This window comes from Hordeum vulgare, chromosome 5H, assembly GCF_904849725.1.
Source record: "Hordeum vulgare subsp. vulgare chromosome 5H, MorexV3_pseudomolecules_assembly, whole genome shotgun sequence".
Taxonomy (NCBI): Eukaryota; Viridiplantae; Streptophyta; class Magnoliopsida; order Poales; family Poaceae; genus Hordeum; species Hordeum vulgare.
In genome coordinates, this window is record NC_058522.1 from 581,414,078 (window position 1) to 581,434,402 (window position 20,325).

At 37.9% G+C, this 20,325-nt stretch overlaps 1 protein-coding gene across 1 annotated transcript; it reads right to left on the reverse strand.

Annotated features, from left to right (window-relative positions):
- Positions 1 to 4,577: 4,577 nt before the first annotated feature.
- LOC123399598 lies at positions 4,578 to 13,216 on the reverse strand. Its single transcript, XM_045093997.1, has 7 exons — positions 12,981 to 13,216; positions 10,209 to 10,295; positions 9,849 to 10,094; positions 9,565 to 9,732; positions 6,271 to 6,324; positions 6,009 to 6,155; positions 4,578 to 4,995 (listed from the first exon to the last, which is right to left on the reverse strand). The coding sequence occupies exons 1-7, from the start codon at positions 13,149 to 13,151 to the stop codon at positions 4,627 to 4,629; spliced, it is 1,242 nt and encodes a 413-aa protein (XP_044949932.1). The 5' UTR covers positions 13,152 to 13,216; the 3' UTR covers positions 4,578 to 4,626.
- Positions 13,217 to 20,325: the final 7,109 nt, after the last annotated feature.

Below are 20,325 nucleotides of genomic sequence, written 5' to 3' on the forward strand. Positions count from 1 at the left end.
ACCCGGATTAGGTTTTTTGTTTGTTTACCGGAAGTGAAGGTTTACCGTATGTAGTTCTAGGCGGACTCGGTTTCAGTTACACCGTTTGCCCGATCGATATATACGCCCCTCCCTTGCCAAAGAATCGATCTACTCTAATAATTAACGTTGTGCTGAAACCAATCAATCAGTCAAATCAATGGCAGGTCTTAATACTACCTTGCGGCAGCTGGTGGGACTCTTGCCGGAGGTCGCCGACCGCCGCGCTACCCCTGTTCCTTTCCGGGACAAGGCGCTGAACACGGTCACGTCGGTCCTCGTCTTCTTGGCCGGCAGCCGGTTGCCGCTGTACGGGCTCTCGACCAGCGCGGCTCCGGACCCCTTTTACTGGATCCACGCGGCCAGCGCCTCCAACTGCGGCAGTATCATGGCTCAAGGGATATACCCCCTGCTGGCATCCGAGCTCATCATCCACCCCTTGTTCGGACTCAAGATTGTCAGGGACAAGATTCCCATGCAAGAACGCACGCAGTTCATGTGAGTCGATCGTCCCTGGCTTATATTTTCATTTCTTTTTTTAGGGTTTCATCATTATTATTATCTTCGGATCGATTCTCGTACGTGTGTAATTAATTTTACTTTTTAACATCTGCAGGTATAGGTCCCAGAAGTTACTGAGCATGCTGATAGCCATGGCGTCTGCAGTTTGCAATGTGTTTTCCGCGGGGCAACTAGGTCTGGTGGATGCGACTATGATCGCGCTCCAGCTTTTTGCTGGAGGTGCCATGGTCATCTACCTTGATGAGGCCCTTAAAAAGGGACACGGGCTGGTATCAAGTGGCATTGCTCTCTTCACTGCCACCAACATCTGGTAATGAAGAATAACCATGCATGCATGAAAATTCACATCTGTAAACGTTGTGTTCATCCGCATACTCGTATTCATAAATAAGTATTTCTAGCGCGTGTTTGCTGGAGACATATGGAGCAGACAAGATGGTCATTACTGCTGGCACGTGTGCATTCCTGGCGCTCACCGTGAGACTACAGGGCTCGCATCTCCCATTGGCAGTGAGGACACATGGTATTGAGCCTGCCTTGCAGGCCAACTGCAGCGTGAACCTACCCTACCTCTCCTACATGCCCATCGTGTTTCAGGGTACCATTGCTTCAAGCATGTATTTCATCTCACGGGTAGGTACCTCTAAAAACCATCCACCTTTATATTATTGCTCCGGAATGTATACTTGCTAATTACTAGCTATACCTTTGCAGCTGTTATACTTGAAATACGGCGAAACTGATATTGGAGTGGTCAAGCTGCTCGGCAGTTGGAAGCGGGACAGTCGATACCCTGGACAACCTATTCCCACCGGCGGGGTCGCACGTTACGTAACCAATCCACCAACGTGAGTACATATGCATCAACATAATAAACATGAATAATCACTTTTTACTTGCATCTTCTACGTACACGAGATCTTGGTCACAAGAAATTCATTGATTCATGCACGCTGCAGCTGGTCTGACTTGGCAAGAGACCCTGTCCATGTGACCCTCTATGCCGCTTTGCTGCTGATGGGATGCGCTCTTATCTCGGCAGCATGGTTTGGTACTCGTGTACATTCGAGAGAGTATATGGCCAGGTTGCTCGGGGTACGTTTTTTCTTTAATTTACACTTTGTCTTCCTGCATGTATATGTATACTCTCTCAACTTCTCATTGCCAAGTACTCCTACCTAGCTAAGCTAACTGCTTGTTTGTGTACGTGCATGCAGAGGCAAATACCTGTGACGCCTGCGCAGCCCGGCTCCATTCCCACGAACCGATGGAAGCGTCATGTTGCCATGATAGCACTTCTCGTCGGGCTTTGCGTCGGTGCGCTGACTCTCGTGGCAGGTTTCATCGGTGTGCCTGGTTCCGGAACTGGAATTATGCTCGTCGTCACCGTCCTGTGTTCCTACTTTGAAAGGAGAGCTGGAGATGAGGCTGCTGATGTATTCTGCCTCTAAGGGGACTAGCTACTCAATCGGACCAAATGACTTCCGTCCCTAAAATACCCGTTTATTTGGGTGCCAAACAACTAGTAATATTCTCACGAAAGGGATGTAATATATTCGTTTATTTGGAAGGTCGTTCTTCAAAAGTATGTAATAAGTTACCGATACACCATATATGTACTGTATCTATCCTGCTGATCGGTAATTAACATGGCAGGCTTGGAATTTTTCCATTTTCAAACTTTTCTTCTTTTGATTTTTTTCGTACTTATGGTCTCTCTCCGTTTTCAAACAAGAAAAAGCAGCCGGGCCCTTATGGTGGTCCTCCATATGTAGAAGGAAATAAGCCACGCTCAGAATCAGTTCATTAGATGAAAAAAGTGGAAGCACTTAAAATAGTACTCATTGTTATAAGAGAGAAAATCAAATAATTATCCAGGTGGTTCCCAAACTCCACGTTATACAAGTCGAAACACCATAAGACAAAGAAAAAGAAGCAAATGTTTTTCTTTTGCATAGTTTGGATTGCTTACCGCAAGTCTCATGTTGTAAAAAAAATTGAATTGTTAAATGTAAGCTGAATAACAGACAAATGACAAAAAGCCTAGTGGAAGATGAAGCCATCAAGCCCACCAACACAACTTCCCATTCAACAAATAAAGACTATCGTGGCCTTGTTTCAGTTATGTTTAGGATTATTGTACTCTTTTAGAAAAATAGACTCTCTTGCCCTTTTATAGCATAGGCTTAAGAACGAGACTAGGTTAGATTGTCATGTCCTGGGCAATATCATTGTACCAGGAGTATATTTTCAGTGATTTACTATAAAATCAAGCTATCTTTAAAAACAATAAATCGATTTTTAAATTAAGGAAAATTTAAAAAATCCACACGGTTGGGAAAAACAATAAATCTATCTGTCAATTAAGACAAATTTGGAGCATTTCGGATGTGAATCATCACCATCTTCTTACTCTCCTAGGGGTGGTTGCCTAAATCCTAGTTAGAGTCTTCTTACTAGGAGCATATTTTCAATAATTTGAGGAAACAAATTCTCTTTTTAAACAATTAATTTGAAAATTACAGAAAATTAAAACAGTTTGGTAACGAATTACATAATGAATTAGGTGATGTTAAAATAGAAAAAAAATCAAGATAGCTTGGAAAAAGGAAAACATAGAATTGCCCAATATTTATTTTTTGTTCCTAATATTTTAAGGTCCGTTTTAATCATTTTCAAAAAGAAACATGGATTATCTAATTATTGGCTTCAAATTTTCCATTCAGTCCAAAAATTGTGTCGTTAACATACCTTTTAGTTTTAATCCCTTTACCTATTTCCTAAAGGGAAACGTTGTGATCTAGCCGGCGGATCGCACGCGGGCGTCCGCCGTCTCATCCGTCTGATGCGTGTACTATTTGTACTCATGTAGTTTGCCATTCTGCAACTTAACGTTTGTTACAGATTGTGTACCGCAACACGTCTTATGTTGCAGGATCTGAATCTAAATCCCTTGAGGGCAGACGCCTCTTGCTCGTGCAACGCTTGTCTTATGTACGCTCACCTAGCTTGCGTCCTACTGTTGCAGAAAAAAAATCTACAACAAACACTCGGTTGCAAAATATTTATGCAACAAGACTTTTGTTGTAGAGAAAGAATTCTACATATCTTTCCGCAACACGATCTTTGCTGTGGAAAATATTATATAACAAGCAAAACTCTTCCCATCAGTCGGTCGATTTCTACGATCGCGTAGTGCAAGTAGGCGTAATGACGAGTTTCTGCAACTTGGTCTCTGTTTTAAAAAATTGGAACAAATATCTTTTGTTGCAAAAGTTTTCTATAGCCTGACCTACGTTGCAAAAGTTTTTTGCAACATGACCTTTGTTGCAAAAATTTCTGCAACATGATCCTTGTTGCAGAAAATATTCTATAACAAATTATATTGCAAAAAAAATATACGGACATTTTCGCAACATGCTCTTTTGTTGCAAAAAAAATTACAACATAATCTATGTTGCAAAAGACCCGTCAGTCATTTTTTAACCCGTCAGTCGGACGACATAGCAGCGTACTTGTTTTCGCAACTGGAGCGTTGTTTCAGGAATTTGTGCGGTGGGAGGAGGCGACCGAGCTTGTGATCGGACGGTGCACGCGTATGCATCGAACGGCTATAGGGTTATGGATGGTTACTACAAATCCATCGATGATTGCCTAGCAGTCCCCTTTCCTAAACATTTGTTCCTAACATTTGCAGTATTTTATCATGTCGGCCGGACTATCACATGTGTGCAATCATAGCCACCTGATTAGATATCAAATCACTTCAATGTCCGACGAGGAATCCCCTGAACAAAAACATGTTCAGTACTGAAAATTTAATGACCACGTGCCAAGTTAATCACCGAGACTCAATGGAAAATACTAAGCTGCTTATTCCATATATTTCCAATCATGCTGTGAAACATGAATACATATGTTGTGAGCTTATAATGCTTGATCATGCAACTTATGAATGTGTCCACACACACAAGTGAGCATTAAAACATACTTGATAACACATATTTTTGCATTAGTACTGACCCTAGAAATGCAGATTAGGCCACAAGTAATGCATTAGGCATTATATTACCAAACTGGAACCATTCATGGGCAGTTATGGTTATTCCCAGGGCCACCATAGTAGATGTAAGTGCCCCAGTCGCCGTAGTTGTCACTTTGCACATTATAGCATTTGTTTTGCTCAGTTATCAAGCCCACATTACTTGGGGAAATGAGACAGTTGGAAGAATCTACCACTTGGATGTTCTTGATGTGACTCGCCTTACCGAACCCTTCATTCGGGAAGTGTCCACTCCCCATATGTGTGGAAGTTTGGCCGGCATCAGGTGAAAATACTTCGCCGCCCCACATGATTGTAGAGGCACTATCTTCCAAGTAGTTGAATATGGATGATGGCCAATACCCAACATAATTACCTCCCACTTGCATCCACCAATTGCCCCCCGCTCGGTCCTGCAAGCCAAAATTAGCATACTAGAGAATATAACACACATGACTAATTATGGCCAGGCAATATATTTTAAATCCCTTAAGTTCCAAAACCATGGCCAAAAAGGGAACATTAATGGGCTAGGGTTGGCTGACAGGGATGAGTGTTTTTTGTATTGAGCTCAAATATGACATGGATTATAGATGTATTGAGTAATCGATTTGCGATGTAAAAGACTTGCATGGTAACAATATGTTGCTTACTTGAGTTCTTACAAATTATAGTCGACCAATCAAACCAGAAAGAGAAGGACTAATGTTCTATGTAATTGCCTATCTACAAGAATGAGACATGCTCTTGACGATGTCTGCAAGAATGCATCTAGGGTAAAAAAAGTCCTTCTATGCTACGAGAGGATCATGTGGTGGTGCAGGCTTTTCATAAAAGTTCATATGATGTGTTATCTTTAATTGTGAGCCAATGTAATATTAGAATGTCTTAACTACTATACCCTGGTTAAAATATGTGGAACATATTTTTTCCCAACTCTAACCGGGTAAGGAGAGTAACCTTAAAGAGTCCCTTGTTCAATAACCAGCTTGACATCATTGCATTTGCGGACAAATATGAGATGTCCATGGGATAACTTCTACTCCATTATTGAGCCAAAGCAGGCTAGGAATCTAAGTTACCCTAAGAACAAGAGGTTGGCACGGATTCTCTATGTCCACTCACGGACTTTATGTTGTATGCTTAATGTTGAAGTATAAGGGAACATAAGTTTTTGGCTAGAACTAGTCAGTGCATGCAACTCAAAGCGAGAGGCCTCAAGTTTAAATCCGAGTGGATGTAATAAAATAAAATAATTGTAGTAGACTCCTATTTGAACGTTTGGGTATAAGGGAGCCTGCACATCAGGGGCAATGTTAGTATAAGTGAACTTTTACTTTCGCCTAGGAGCTTGACCATTTTAATTGAATTGGTATGTGCATGTAACTAAATATTTATGATTTCCGAGCTTATTGAGTCTTGTTACCTTCCAAACTAAAATATCGATGTCATATTGGGTACCATCATAGGTGGACATTGGGGAAATAGTGCCGCCAATTGTGATCTGGTTGCTTGTTTGGATGAAGCCTGAGCACAGTAGGTTGTAACATCCTGTTGTTTGATACGCATCGCGCTACAATATTACATACAATAGAATATTAGTATTTTGATATTATTCCAAAACTTAGGAGAGAAGGTATCAATATTAGTATTAATTAAAATAAAATCGAATATGGTGTTTATCTTACTGTCCAGTAGATGAAGAGCCTCGTATTGCTATCGCTATATAGATATGGATAAACCTGAAATTTTTGTAGAGACCAGAAGGTCATTAGCCAAAATGAAAGATATTGCACAACTAACTAGACCATTACAAAATCCGTAGGACATGTATAATAGCTATGTCTAAGCATGACCACATGGGTGGTTTGAATTAGGTGTCAGAGATAGATAGATATATAATTGACACACACACACACACACACACACACACACACACATAAACACACACACACACACACACACACACACACACACCCAAAGAGAGATTTTGCGGTTGTCCTTTCGCAACAACAAACAAAAAAACAAGACAATTAATATAAGTCTTTGAAGATAGCTTGTTTATTCCTTCCTTTAGTTGAGATTATGCAAATATAGTGTGACACCTTGCTAATAAGTGCACCAATATGAAATGCCCGTGGAATCCCGCTTTTCCATTTTTTATCCAAAGTCTTGATTATGTTCCACCGGTAGTTGCATCTTATCCAATCTGCACACATGATGGTTAATGGAATGTGATGTTGCTTGCTTGTTGAGTTGAGTCCCTTTAGATGTACACCCTATCCATGTTTATATATCTAGGAAATCCCTTTATAATATAGATATAGTTTTCTCATTTGCATTGCGTCCCTTTGTGTGTGTTTGGCATTTCTTTAATTTGAGAACTTAGCTTGAGTTATCTCAACTCTTCTTGAAGTCATCCATCATGATTTAATCAATCCAAATTTTGGATTCACAGTTTAACATGTAGTAACTTTATTCGTCCATGTGTTAAGTTGAAACAACGAAATGTTAAGAAAATATATTATGTCCTGAACTCCGCTTTAGATTTCTAAAGTGCTATAAACTAACATTTTAGCCAACACACGTTGCATGATAAGTTGGGTTTACACCATGAAAGAATGGTGAGTCGAATACTTGAGAAAATAAAGGTTGAGTGTTTACAATGTAAATATCTTGTAACAATTTAGTCACGATATAATGACTCACTAAATTAAAAAAAAATCTTGACATAAAGCCTCAATAGTTTAACATGGATTGTTCGTTGACTCGTTAAGGAAATATCTTTAGTGATTGCAAAACACAAAAAAATGGTATTTTCATTTCCTACCTACCTAACATGCATGCATCGTTTGCATGTTCACATAGCTCCTAGACACGACCTGGGTTGCTAGGGCCACGACCGAGGTCGTGGCGCCATATTTCTTAAATGAATGTTTAACTTTTGGAATTGTTTGGCAATATTACACGAATTTGTCTTGAGGCCCAGCCTCATCCTCGCTCCATCCTTGCTCCACCACTAGGGAGAAACGTCATGCAAGTACACTAAGTTTGATTTAGGAACAATATATACATATAGATAACTTTCTCTTCATAGTGTTAAGGATAAGTAATTTACTATTCTTTGTCGTGCTATTTCGAAATATTTAATAATAATAAGGACAAATTATTAATTTAGATGTTCATTTAGAGGCTGAGACTATTGTACATAATGTTCAAGACGCGTAATTAATTAGATGCAGATGAGGAAGATAAATCCATTATTGAATACTTCGAAGTGATAACATCGAGTATTGGGGCTCGCTTACACCCCCGAGAGAGCTTGATTTACCAGAAATCCTGTTGAGTCCTAGTGGGCCTAGATTTCGTGATAAATTCCGAGAAATGGAGGAAATCATGCATTCCAAATTCGCTGAATTGCAAGAAAGAAAAAAATCCTTGAAAGGAAAACTAAACTAAATGTTCGGCCTTAATGAGATGGACCTTGATTCCTCTCCGGCCAATATGCGACTCCTCTTTGTTCTACTACCTAGGATAGAGTATTATCTTTTGTAATGGTAGATATGGGTACTGTAGATGTAAATTTCTAGGGTTTTTTTAGTTTCTTTTAAATAAAGGCAAAGGTGGTAATTTGGATGCATATTTAAAGGTTGATTCAATATTATTTTCATAAAGTAAATGGTTGATCACTTATATTTAAATTTAAGAGCCTACTTCAGGTTATTATTTCATACTAACATACATGGGTAGTTTAGCACCAAGTATGATCCCATGGCAATTGTCTCTACAAATTGTATTATATTTTGAATTTATTAGTGGGAATATCTTGAATTTATCTATTTTTCTAGTGCATTTCATGAGAATTAACATCGTGGATTGAAATCATATCTCCCATTCCTAGGAGTAAGTTGACAATTTTGAACCCACCATATGGGTATAGGATACATTAGTGATGGGTGTTCCATCTATGTTTATGTTCTATGTTTATGGTAGTAATCAATTTTGTAATTATCCATTCCCTATCAATATTCTTCTCCAAGAAGATTGCTTTAAGTGAATTTGTCTTTGATTGATTCTTGGGAATATTTTATGTTTCGTACCACCTCTAATTAAAATTGCAAGGCTTATTTACTTTGTCTTGACGTGTTTTAAAATTTACGTGAATCATATTTAAAATTCATATTCATAAGTATTTAGTTATGATTATATTTTATGTAACATAATTGACATATTAATGGGATAAATATTTGTGAAAACCTTTTCATAATGAAGGAAATATTCCTAGTGAGGAATAATTCACGTAGTATTATTGTTTATTAAATGAGCAATGATCTAGTCTGTCATTTCAAGTTGCCTTCTTCTAAAAGCCAAGGTTCATCTCCTATGAGTTGCAATTCCATGGACTATATGAAGGATGTACCGATATTGAAGTCCGTGACCTCGATGAAAAATTTATTTGTTTTCTGCGTTATGTTTCCCCAAGATCAATAATTTGTGTCCCCTTCTTTAGGAAAAAATTATCTTTGGTGAGCCAAAATTTGATGGCTATGTTACGAGACACACCTTTTCACGACATGAAGAAGTTTGAAACTTGTCCATTTTTCAGGGTAGGTTTCCTCAAGATTAACAACTCATGTATTGTGATTACTCGAGAGTCATATTGATTTAGTTGTGTGTGAATATCCTTTTTTTATTATTAAATTTAATACAAGGCGTCTTTAATAGTATCTATTGATAAAATGGGCATGTACAAATACAAAAGGTATATACAGTTTAAGTTGTCAACATGACCTTAGGTATTAAAAATAATGCTGCTAGAATAGCTTAAGAAAGATAACATATTGTATTGATGGGGAATCTAGTCTAGCTCATTCATATGCTCTGGCTCTTTCAACCCACATATATCATGCACGGAAGCTAAACGGTAGAGTTAAATAGATCTTTTATGAAGGTGGGTATAATTTTTCCGTTTAACATCTCACCTGCCATCCCGCTTCAATGGTATTGAGGCTGTTGCCATTGTAGGAACCCCCAGTGATCCAAAATTGAGTTAAGCTGAAGTCATTTCCCCTTGCAATCCATGGTTTCCACAAATTGAAGGAGCTTTTGGTTCCATAAATTTTATCATATTGTGCAGAGGCGACAGCATGCTTCTCAATGGCAGATAAAACAAAGTTAAATAAGAAATTTAAAAAATCACAATAGTAACAATATAAGAAGAAGATAATTATCATATGAATTTTATTATGGAGATGGTGTTTTTTACCTGGTGGCCCCTCAATACATTGGGTGTGTCAGTGTCATTGGTTGGATTGAAGTGTGGGAAGCTCCGAGGCATCTTCTTGCCAAACCTCCTAATGGAACTGGCCCTTAGGACATCCTCCTCATTTGTCCTTCGGATTGGGATGGTGTTCTCAGGGCACGTGCCATTTTGATGCCATATTTGGGTGATTGCATGGGGTGTGATGTTGGAGTTGTGAGGCATGCCTCTTGGGTTGTAAGAAGGCCGCATCTGTAAGGTGACAATTGATTGATAGCATGATACATGTGTGTGTGATATTATGGGAACGACAACTTTCTACAACAGATAGAGACATGAAAAGGGAAATGATGTCCAAAGTGTCACCTGTATACTATGGTTCTTGAGGAGAGGATGGTCTAATCCAGGCTGTTTGGAGATGTGCACACAGTCTATGACATCACCATCTGGGCTCTGTAAATTTCTAGGAATTACTAATTGTAACAATGTAGCAAAAATAGAGAATATTGCGAGGAAACTAGAATCTGGTAGATCTTTCCTACATGCTACTCATGGAGATGTGTAATGTAGAATAGAATTTTCTTTTTGATTGCATGCAATTATATTGGTTTTGTCCCTTTAATTTTGGCAAAGGACTATGATTCCATCTCTTAGATAAAGCCATATGTTAGCAAAAATTAATATTAGATCTCTGGACACTACTCACGAGCGCTCATGCACTTTCCCACTTCAAGAGCACCTCATAGCACACTACATATCAAAATAAGAACAAAAAATCCCACGGAGCGGAAAACAGATGAATTCATTGACATGCAAATTAGTTTTGAATATTCAAAAATGCATTACTTCTAAACAAAACCTCCAAACAAAAATATGTTTTCTCTGTTGCGTTTTACAACGAGATCTTTCAAACTCACCCCACATGGGCATATTTCGACAAATAATTTTGAAAAGCAACTCATATTCACAAAACACAACTTTGTGGTTCAAATATGATTTCTAGCTCATACTAATTTTCTACTTCAACTATAAGTCAATCATTTGTTATACATTATTCAGCAAAGAAAATCATGTTTCTGAAAAACAGTTTGTTGCATATCAAAAAAGTTGGTTTTTGTTTAGACCCCTAGGGCATAAACTAATTTCTTTAAGGGTCGCAAGTGAACCACGTGTTTTCCCCTCAAGAAGAAAGGGAATGACGTGTTATATAGGACATGAAACATCCATATTCTACAAAGAAAAGAAGGAGACATTTATTCCCTGAAAAATACAAGAAAACGTCCATACTATAAGATTACCTAACAAACTATAGAGATTTTCCTGAAAAAATAATACTACAAAAGTTATACGTGCATGCATCAACGTGACGGATCAAAGTTGTCCCCTTTACTAAAAAAATGTGTGTACAATATTGTTTTTGACATATCTATGTATAATACTTAAGTGTATGGTGCATAATCCAGATACGTGAACTATTTCAACTCATCAAATCCCCACGCACACATCCCGTCTACAAATCACACAAACATATATACTCCCAAATTTGTTTGGAACATGCATGAAGTTTTTTGAGAATGAAAAAAGTATTTGTGAAATCTATATCAAAAATAAATTAACAAAAAATGCAAAATTATATATTTTAATAAATTTCAATTTCTAAATTGTGCAAGGCCATAGGCAAATACACCATTTTCAGATGTATGGACATGGCGTTTAAGTTTAATATTTAGCGAATAAGACCAAAACAATGCGACATCCCTAATTATTAAAAAAAGTAGCCAAGAGTAGAAATGCACGTAGCTAGGGGTGATCGCCTCAAGAAAAATAGCATCACCACTTTTCCCAGTGACTCAACTGGATGTAAGAAGGATATATTTCAGAAAACGTGTACAATGTAAGTTTTTAACTCATATGGTTGGGGATCAAATAATTTAGGAGAATTTTTTGATAACAAATGTGTGAGATTTTAGCATATTCAAGCAAACTTCCAAATTGCGATGTTGTTTTTAAAATAATAGGATGGGTTCTAGACCGTTATTGTCGAGTAAAAAAAATTCAATCAGAAAGCTAGAAATATAAAGAATTATTCAAAAGACAAGAACGACTTCCACGAGTGTAAATAGGAACTAAAAATGTTCAGTGCCCTTCCAAACATTTCAAAATTAAAAGAATAAGCTGGAACTAAATTGCGACCCTTATCTGATAAGGCACGGAGCTCACCTTCATGTTGAGTTGATAAGCACTTGGTTGGTAAAGACATAGATGAGTTAGATATTGATCTGTGCACCATATTTTAATAAACATTTTAAACACATGTGCGCAGGCGGAAGCAAGGATTGACCGTGACAATAGTAGAGATAAAAACTCATAGAAGATACTCCCTCCGTCACGGTTTAGAAGGCGTGCATGCAAATTCTCTAGGACCTAGGTGGTTATTGATTGGCTGTGAAATGAGTTAAAAAATAGCATTCACACTACGCATGCATATAGAAGTAGTACAACGAAGTACTAATTAGCTGCTAGGAGTAAATGCAACGTGGATTAATCTTTGTCTATTTTGAAAACGCACGCAAGTCTAACTGTGCCTTCTAAACCGTGACGGAGGGAGTATATGTATAATAATGTCAAAAAAACACATCTTCATATGTTTTTAGTAACTTCCAAAATAAGGATTTGTTAAATATATATATTTGTGTCACCAATTTGAGTTTTGCAAAAAAACAGAAAATATGTTAATATAAATATTTTGTTCTAACTTCAAAAAGATTATAGAGAAAATAATACTTACAAATCTCTCGGTGTATTATTTTATAATTTTCCAAAATTTTCTAGCCTGTGCGGTAGGATGGGTTGACGACTTAGTTATTGTATAATTAGAGAACAATTAATAACTAAGCCACCTTTAGCGTGCAGTGTGGGTAACTGGTGTCCGTACCTGCCTCCACCACTTTTGCATGCACGTACTATGTACTGTGAGACTGAGCGACAAAACAATTGAGAACACGTACGTATGCAAGCTAATGATGCTAGTTAGAGATGCATCATGCATGTGTGCCGAGCGATGTACAACACCAGAGAAGTACGACCGACTGGCATTCAGACTGAACGTGAACATACGCGGCACCACTGCATATGTACCTGAATGGTTGCGACAGGAGGCTTATTGATCCGCCTGAGGAGGCTTCGCACCTCCCGCCGCCGCTGCACCAAACTCCGGGCTGACATCCGGGCTGCTGTCACCCGGTCCTCCATGAAGAGAAACGTAAGAGCCATGACGAGCGCGACCAAGCACGCTCGCGTCGCCGCCATTGAGCTACCTCGCTGCAAGCCTGCTGGTGTGGGTTCTGCTAGCTAGAATCAGCTGCTGTGCGATCGAGAGGAGGCGGAGCGTACAGCCGTTTTATAGGGCCGGACGAGAGTGCAGGCGATCGACGTCTACGTCTGCCTGGCCCTCCTACCGTATATTTTAGTTGGGGCCGTTAAAGCTTCACATGGTGAAAGGGCTCGAATGGTGTGAGCACTCAGTAGGAGAGAGTCGGAAGCAGCGGTAGCATGCATGCGGCAGCTAGCCGAACCCCTCGTTATATCAGGATTCCATGCTTTCATGGCACAGACTTGGATACAGGAGTATGACACCATACAAGCATAGAATGGGAATAGGCTAACAAGGGCTCAACAGATGCAGAAGTTAGTCTGGCTAGATTAATTCATTCTCTCTGTATGCATTAGTATATGGTTTTTCTGTACTTATAACATATTAATCCTGAAAGTAGTGGCTACTCTTGAGTGTAGTACACCCGAGTTAGCAAAAAAATGAAAAACTGTAATCACACATTATCCAAAAAATCTGAATTTTTGGGACATCAAACATTATCACATGTGTGAGGTCCTTGCAAAATTTCATCTAAAAATAACATCCGATCAGTTCTCACCAAAAATAACAAAATGACTGCTCAAAAAGTGCACACAACTTCTCGCGTTGCACGCTTTCATGGATACAGGAGTGTGAACCAATAGAAGCATGGAGTAGGAGAAAAAGGTTTCTTCCGTGCATGGGACCTCCCGTGCATGCATCTGTCGTTGGCTCTGCTATACTCCCAATACATACGGTATTCACATGAAAAGAGTGAGATCTGTTATTATAAAGCAAATTCGAAATGGGTGAAATATTTTATATGAAATGAGTAAAATTTGTTTTGAAATGAGTGAAATCTGTTCTAAAATAAGTGAGTAATGTTATTATTAAATGAGTGAAATACATTATTATTAAACGAGTGGAACTTGTTATTATAAGATCATTTCAAAATGAATGGAATGTGTTACTTAAAAACCTTTTCCTTAATTAATGAGTGAAATATCCTATATGAATTTTAGTGAAACATCTTTTGAAATGTGTGAAATATGTTTTAAAATGATTGAAATATGTTATTATAAAATTAGTGGAATATGTTTAAAATATATTTAAGGTTGATCTTGTTTTAAAGGTGCAGAAGTTAGTGGAAAATAAGTGGAATAGGCTAACAAAGTCTCAATACATGCAGAAGTTACATGCAGAAGTTAGTCTATCTAGATTAATTCATTGTGTGCATTGGTATATGGCTTTTCTGTAAATATAACATATTAATGCCCAAAGTAGGATGATGTCAGAAATCACTTGATAAGAGAGATGCATAATTTCAAGAAAAGAAATCTAAAGGGTTACTCTCGGGTATAGTACACCCAAGTTAGCAAAAAAAAGACAAATTGTAATCAAACATTATAATAAAAATCTCAAATTTGGCACGTTAAATATTATCAAATGTTGGAAGTCCTTCAAAAATTTCATCTAAAAATAACATCCGAGCAGCTCTCATCAAAAATAACATAATCACTGCACAAAAAGTGCACAAAACTTTCAGCAGTGGTTACTCCTCGGATGTTTTTTTCACAAAACTTCGCAAGAAACTCAAACATATGATATAGTTTGACGTAGAAAATTTTCAGTTTTCTTGGATTTTGTTTGATAAATGTTTCCAATCTTTTTCCCAACTCAAGTGTAGTACACCCAAGAGTAAAAAATCCAGTTAGTATTTTATATATATATATATGGATTAATATTCTATTTCCAGAGGTCCTTTTCAGTGCGGATCTAACCAAGGGTTGCCAAAAACTACAAATTTGGATAGATAGGTCCGCATCTGCCCTTAGAAATCACCATAGAAATAGATGTCCATGGGATGAGATCAACCTTACGAACTGTTCCCGGAAATCTAGTTCCAAGGGCGGTTCAGAACATGGTCCACCCAAGAAATATTTTACAACAAAAATGCCAAAAGAAAGATAACTTCTATGAGTAAGCATCTACCGCACTTACAACACCAGCTCCAAGAAAGCTTTGAGCTGGTTTCCTTTCTAGCCCGTATCAACTTTTGGAGCCAGAGCTATGGTTTTCACTTACAGTTCATTGAATTTCATTAATTTCAGTAGAGGCTGAAATATTACGTTTCAGCCAAAAATAATTTAACAATTTCAATAGTACACAGGAAATCAAATGTTTTCTATTATTTTTTAGAAAATTTCAAATATTCAATTAATTCAAGTGAATATTTTGATCGTTTAGCCAAAATGCAAACTGAAATCACTGAATTTCTCTAATTTTTGTTGGGGCTGACTTTTCTTAAAAATTAAAATTGAAAAACATGGCCAAAACTATATATAGGACCATTAAAGGCACCCAGTTTGGTATTTTTGTTGCTTTTTGAACTAAGGTGTATGCTTATACACCTTGTTTTATCCTGAAAACTCCAAATCATGCATGGGTATTGCATTTGGAGTTGCACTGAATAGGGCATTTATTACTTTTTTTACCAACAAATGTATTCTTCATTGATCATTAGTTCCATACTATGAAGCATTTACGCCGATCCCGAGTCCTCAATCGGCTTCAATGTTGTGGCCAATATGCTAGATGTCCTCACTTCAAGGGCTTAAAAGGATGGCCTTGTAGGTGGCTTTTGATACCATACCTGGTTGGTGACGGGGTATCCGTATTTTAGTAGCGAACATAACATGGAAAAGGCATTTAATATGCAACTAACTTGATGCCTCGTTGAGAAACTCTTCTGCATAAGATCAATTTCCACAATATCGAGCTCATCTACTTTGGTAAGACCAATGAAGTTGAGAGTTTGTATATGCAACTTGGTTGTGAACCGGTCTCACTCCCATTTTGGTATCGTGGTATCCCTTTTCATCACTATAAGCTTGTGAATAAGGAGTGGAAGGGTATTGTGGACAAGTTTGAAAATAAAAACTCAACTGTTAAAAAGTGAAGCTCATTTCCTACGAGGGTGTGTCTTATCCTTGCTGAAGTTATTATCACTAGACAACCGATGTTTGTGGTGTCCTCCCGTGAAATACATAAAGGGGTAAGGACATTATTAAATTATAACATGTCCATGATTTTCTTTCAAAGTGTTTAGCATAACCAAAAATATCAATTAGCAAAGTGGAATGTGCAGGACAAAGGAGGAAGGGGCCATTGTACAATGACCTTAAAATAAATAACATGTGTATTCTCAGCTAACGTCTATTCAAAAATTTATAAGGTGAATGGGCATGTGAAGAATTCCTTCGCAACAAGACTATAATACGCTTTTGCAACTAAGGACGAAGCCGAAAATATTTATAGTTTCAGAAAAGGGTCAAGTAGAGTCAAGGAGGATTCTCTGTTAGAGGTTTCTTATTGGTCGGTATTGGCCAGGACAAATGATTTTGGGAAGGTACCTAGCCAGGGGATTGATACGAACAAACATAGGGGATAATTTTTAGATCTTGTCCATAAGTAAGAGCGTCGAACCCAATTAGTGCTAGTAGCATCAGAAATTGGTTTGTGGAAATAGCTAGGATGATGCAAAAGACGGCTAAGTGATACTCATTTATTTGAATGATTGCATGGTTGCAACTAATGAAATGACAACAAAATTTAGGTGAATGCAGAAGTAGCCAAGGTTCTTATAAGGACTAGATTGTTCTAAAATTGGTTGTGGGATATGTGCCTAGATGTCAAGTGTTTGATTGTTGATCGTTGTCATGTGGATAGAGCCTAAACTAACATGCTGCAAAATCATGGCCTCACATGTTTTGTTATCGTACTCCCATCAGCCAACCCGACTATCTACTAAAATAATGATCGCATGAATAACCATAAATTTATGTTTGGGGTGTCTATGTAACACTTATCTATAAATCCTGGACACTGGGATCTTTTTTTTATCACTTTGGACTTCCCTAACAAATTCATTATAGCATAATGCTCTCCTCCATGCCCGTAGATGGTGAAGTGGCACACAATCGGTGTTTGCACACCACCACTAGAGAATCTTAGCACAACATTTGTCAAACATTAATTCTTATTGCAATTCATATGATATATATCAATTGAGTTTCTCCACGTTCTTGAAAACGTAGTGGACCACCCACAGTTCAATAATAAAACTGAAAGCATAGCCGGATCCATGTGTTATTCTTTCTATAGTGTGTGGAGATAGAGGAGTCCACGGCCTGTGGGTAGAACCAATGGAAGACGGTAGCTCAAGCCATGTTCAACCGTTTTGGATGGCTGGCCAATTAATATGATTTATGTAGCATGGGAGCGTCATGACATCATTTTCTCTTGTAGCTGTGGTGGCATTTAAATTATTTTCTACTCCCTTCGTCCCAAAATAAATGTCTGAAGCTTAGTACAACTTTGTACTAGAGCTAGTACAAAGTTGGGACACTAATTTTGCGACGGAGGGAGTATTATCTAACGTTCAATCTTTACATAAAAATTGGCTGAGTGCATCAACCGATAAGTAGAGCGAATATGGAATCAGAGAACTTTGCCTAGACCACAGTTCTCTGGTATTTCTTGTAATATTTTCCATGTCCTCTGGTCTTTCCATCCTTTCACAAAGAAAAAATAAAACACTTCCTACATGCTAGTCAAATGATTAATCAACGATCACATTTTCTTACAAGGTGGAGCGGCCATTATGGTGGGTGCGGTGAATATAGAGAGTGGTGGTGAATTTATACGGGCGTTCTGCAAGTGCATGGATCATTACAGCACGTGCGGAACCAGCAAATGCATACAGCATTACAGACTTATAGTACGTGCGGAACCATCAAGTGCATGGAGCATTATAGTACGTGCTGAACTACCTAATTACCTCGACCCGGGAGACACTCCACTTCGCCAACTTGTTGCAGGTGATAACATTATATATGAAAAATTAATTAAGCTATAATCGAGACATGATCACTTGACCAAGCCAGCTGCGGCTTCTAATGTAATCCGGCCTGACCGTTCCAGATTCATGGTACAGCTGAGTCATTAGTCATTACAGCATAAGAAAACTGAAACCAACCCTCTGCATGGATCATGTTTGTTCAAGTAGAAAATTATAAATATACATTTTTATTATAAATAAGCAAAGCAGGATGTTACTGGTTTTCGTTCGAATGTTCTTCATTCTCCTAAGAAATGCAGATGAAGCACCTAAATTAGAGCACCAACAAGCATCGCCATGGCAACAACAAGGTCGGTAGACAGTTCTCTGTCTTGGATTTGACTCGTACAACACGGTAGTTTTTGTAGTTTTCAGCACGGCAACAAGTACGGCGATCCAAATATTTATTTCTTCCTTTAGACACCATATTTAGAATCTTGATCAAAGCATCATCCATGGTGTCGTCATTGACTACGTCGTGGTCAAAAATCCAAGAGGATATCTTAGGCCTTCTTATCAACTGTCTAAGATCTGCCCCTAGCTGAAGATAGATACTTATGAGCGGTGCCACAAATAATTGGACACTCCAAGAGCTAAATGTTGTCACGAGCAATGTTTCCGATCTTCCTAAGGTATGCAAGATGATTATGCAATCGACGAATCATGATATCATTGTTTTGGAAACCATCAAATGGAATTGCCCCCTCATCATTTTCGGGCCAAGGAAGGTTATGTGGTTACCTATTCCAATAAAATTGTTTTTCACCTAAATCATCGGTGCTGATTTTCTTGGTGACAAATCTTTAAGAAATTATGTCGTGGACGGACTTAATAATCACGTACCCATCACAATCACGATAAAAACGCTAGGTCGATATCTCCTACAGGGTGTACATATCCAACTTTATTTTTTTTTCCTTTGGTGAACACCACCACGTACAATTTCCATGGTGCATGACATGAATCTTTGGTAACATGGTATCCCCATCATGTCACCATATGGTTTACACACCACTACACCAAACACGCTGGAGAAGGCATTGGGAATCAGCTGACGCCTAACGACCATGATCCTCACTACTAGAGAGAGAGAGAAACTTTGCTAGGATCCAGCCTATTGCTGGATGAGCAAAGATAGGGACCATCTTTGTTGTCATCGACCTTGAAAGTGCAACTCTAGCAGAGTCGCCAAAAGAGCAGCCTTCTTAATTGTTACGGCGTGCACTCCGAAATTTATTTGAGCTCGAGAGGGAACATGTACACACATAGTATCCATATGTGTTGCTGCCATAATCGTGCGTACCCTCTTGTTATGGGGACATCCCTTTTTCCCCAATCTCCCTCTCATCCCATATGAGGTAAGGGACCACCTGATGTTTTCCTGACACCACATCCAATCTACACATAACGTCATATGGAACACGCTCCAAAGACAAACTTGAGACATCATATATGGCAACTGGATGCCTGATATGGAGGCCGATCCGTAAACTATGGCAATCTCCTGACAATAGGGCGACTCTACCAGAGTGCCTTTTTTTGGCCAAAACCACCATAATCGTTGTTATTATGTCGATCGACTCAATATAGCCACTCTACTAGCGTTGCCCTAATTAAAGATGCCAGACTCCCAGAATGAGTCTTCCAATTTGATGCCAAGTCCTTATATGGACTGGAAAAGCATGGGCCATAATTTTTTATTTTGGAAAAGAAGTATTTTGTGTCATGGGTTCGAAGACTTTATTGTAAAAAGAAATTATTTAAAATAAGTTCAAACATGTTAAATAAAATGGTCACTATGAATTAAAAAATAGTTAACATTTATTGGTTCAAGTATGTTTTCATAAGATTTTATCGATTTAAAAAGATTACACATATGTACATTTTTATGTTCATAAATGTGAAACAAAATGTTCATCGCATATCTAAAAAAGAGCATATATTTTAAAATAAATAAATTTATTTTTAAAATAAATATCATTTTACAAAAGTTCATAGATGTTTGAGAAATATTCATACAAACGTGGATTATTAATAATATAATATTGGGAAAATGTTCAAGTCCAAAAGGAAAGTAAAAGTAAATAAACTTAAACGAGAAAAATAAAACAAAAATATGTTGGAGAAATAAAAAAGGAAGGGAAGGAAGGAAGAAAACACACAAAAAATATTTTAAAAAGAAAAGAATTACAGAAAAACAGCCACTAGGAAACTGAAAGAATAAATATAAA

What these genes read in the sequence shown, in the direction of transcription:
- LOC123399598 (XM_045093997.1), bottom strand. Translation starts at nt 13,151, where the DNA reads ATGGCGGCGACGCGAGCGTGCTTGGTCGCGCTCGTCATGGCTCTTACG. An exon ending in TCAAGAACCATAGTATACAG is followed by an intron (nt 10,095 to 10,208) that starts GTGACACTTTGG and finishes GTCACCTTACAG; the next exon opens with ATGCGGCCTTCTTACAACCC. An exon ending in CCATTGAAGCGGGATGGCAG is followed by an intron (nt 6,325 to 9,564) that starts GTGAGATGTTAA and finishes CAAAAATTTCAG; the next exon opens with GTTTATCCATATCTATATAG.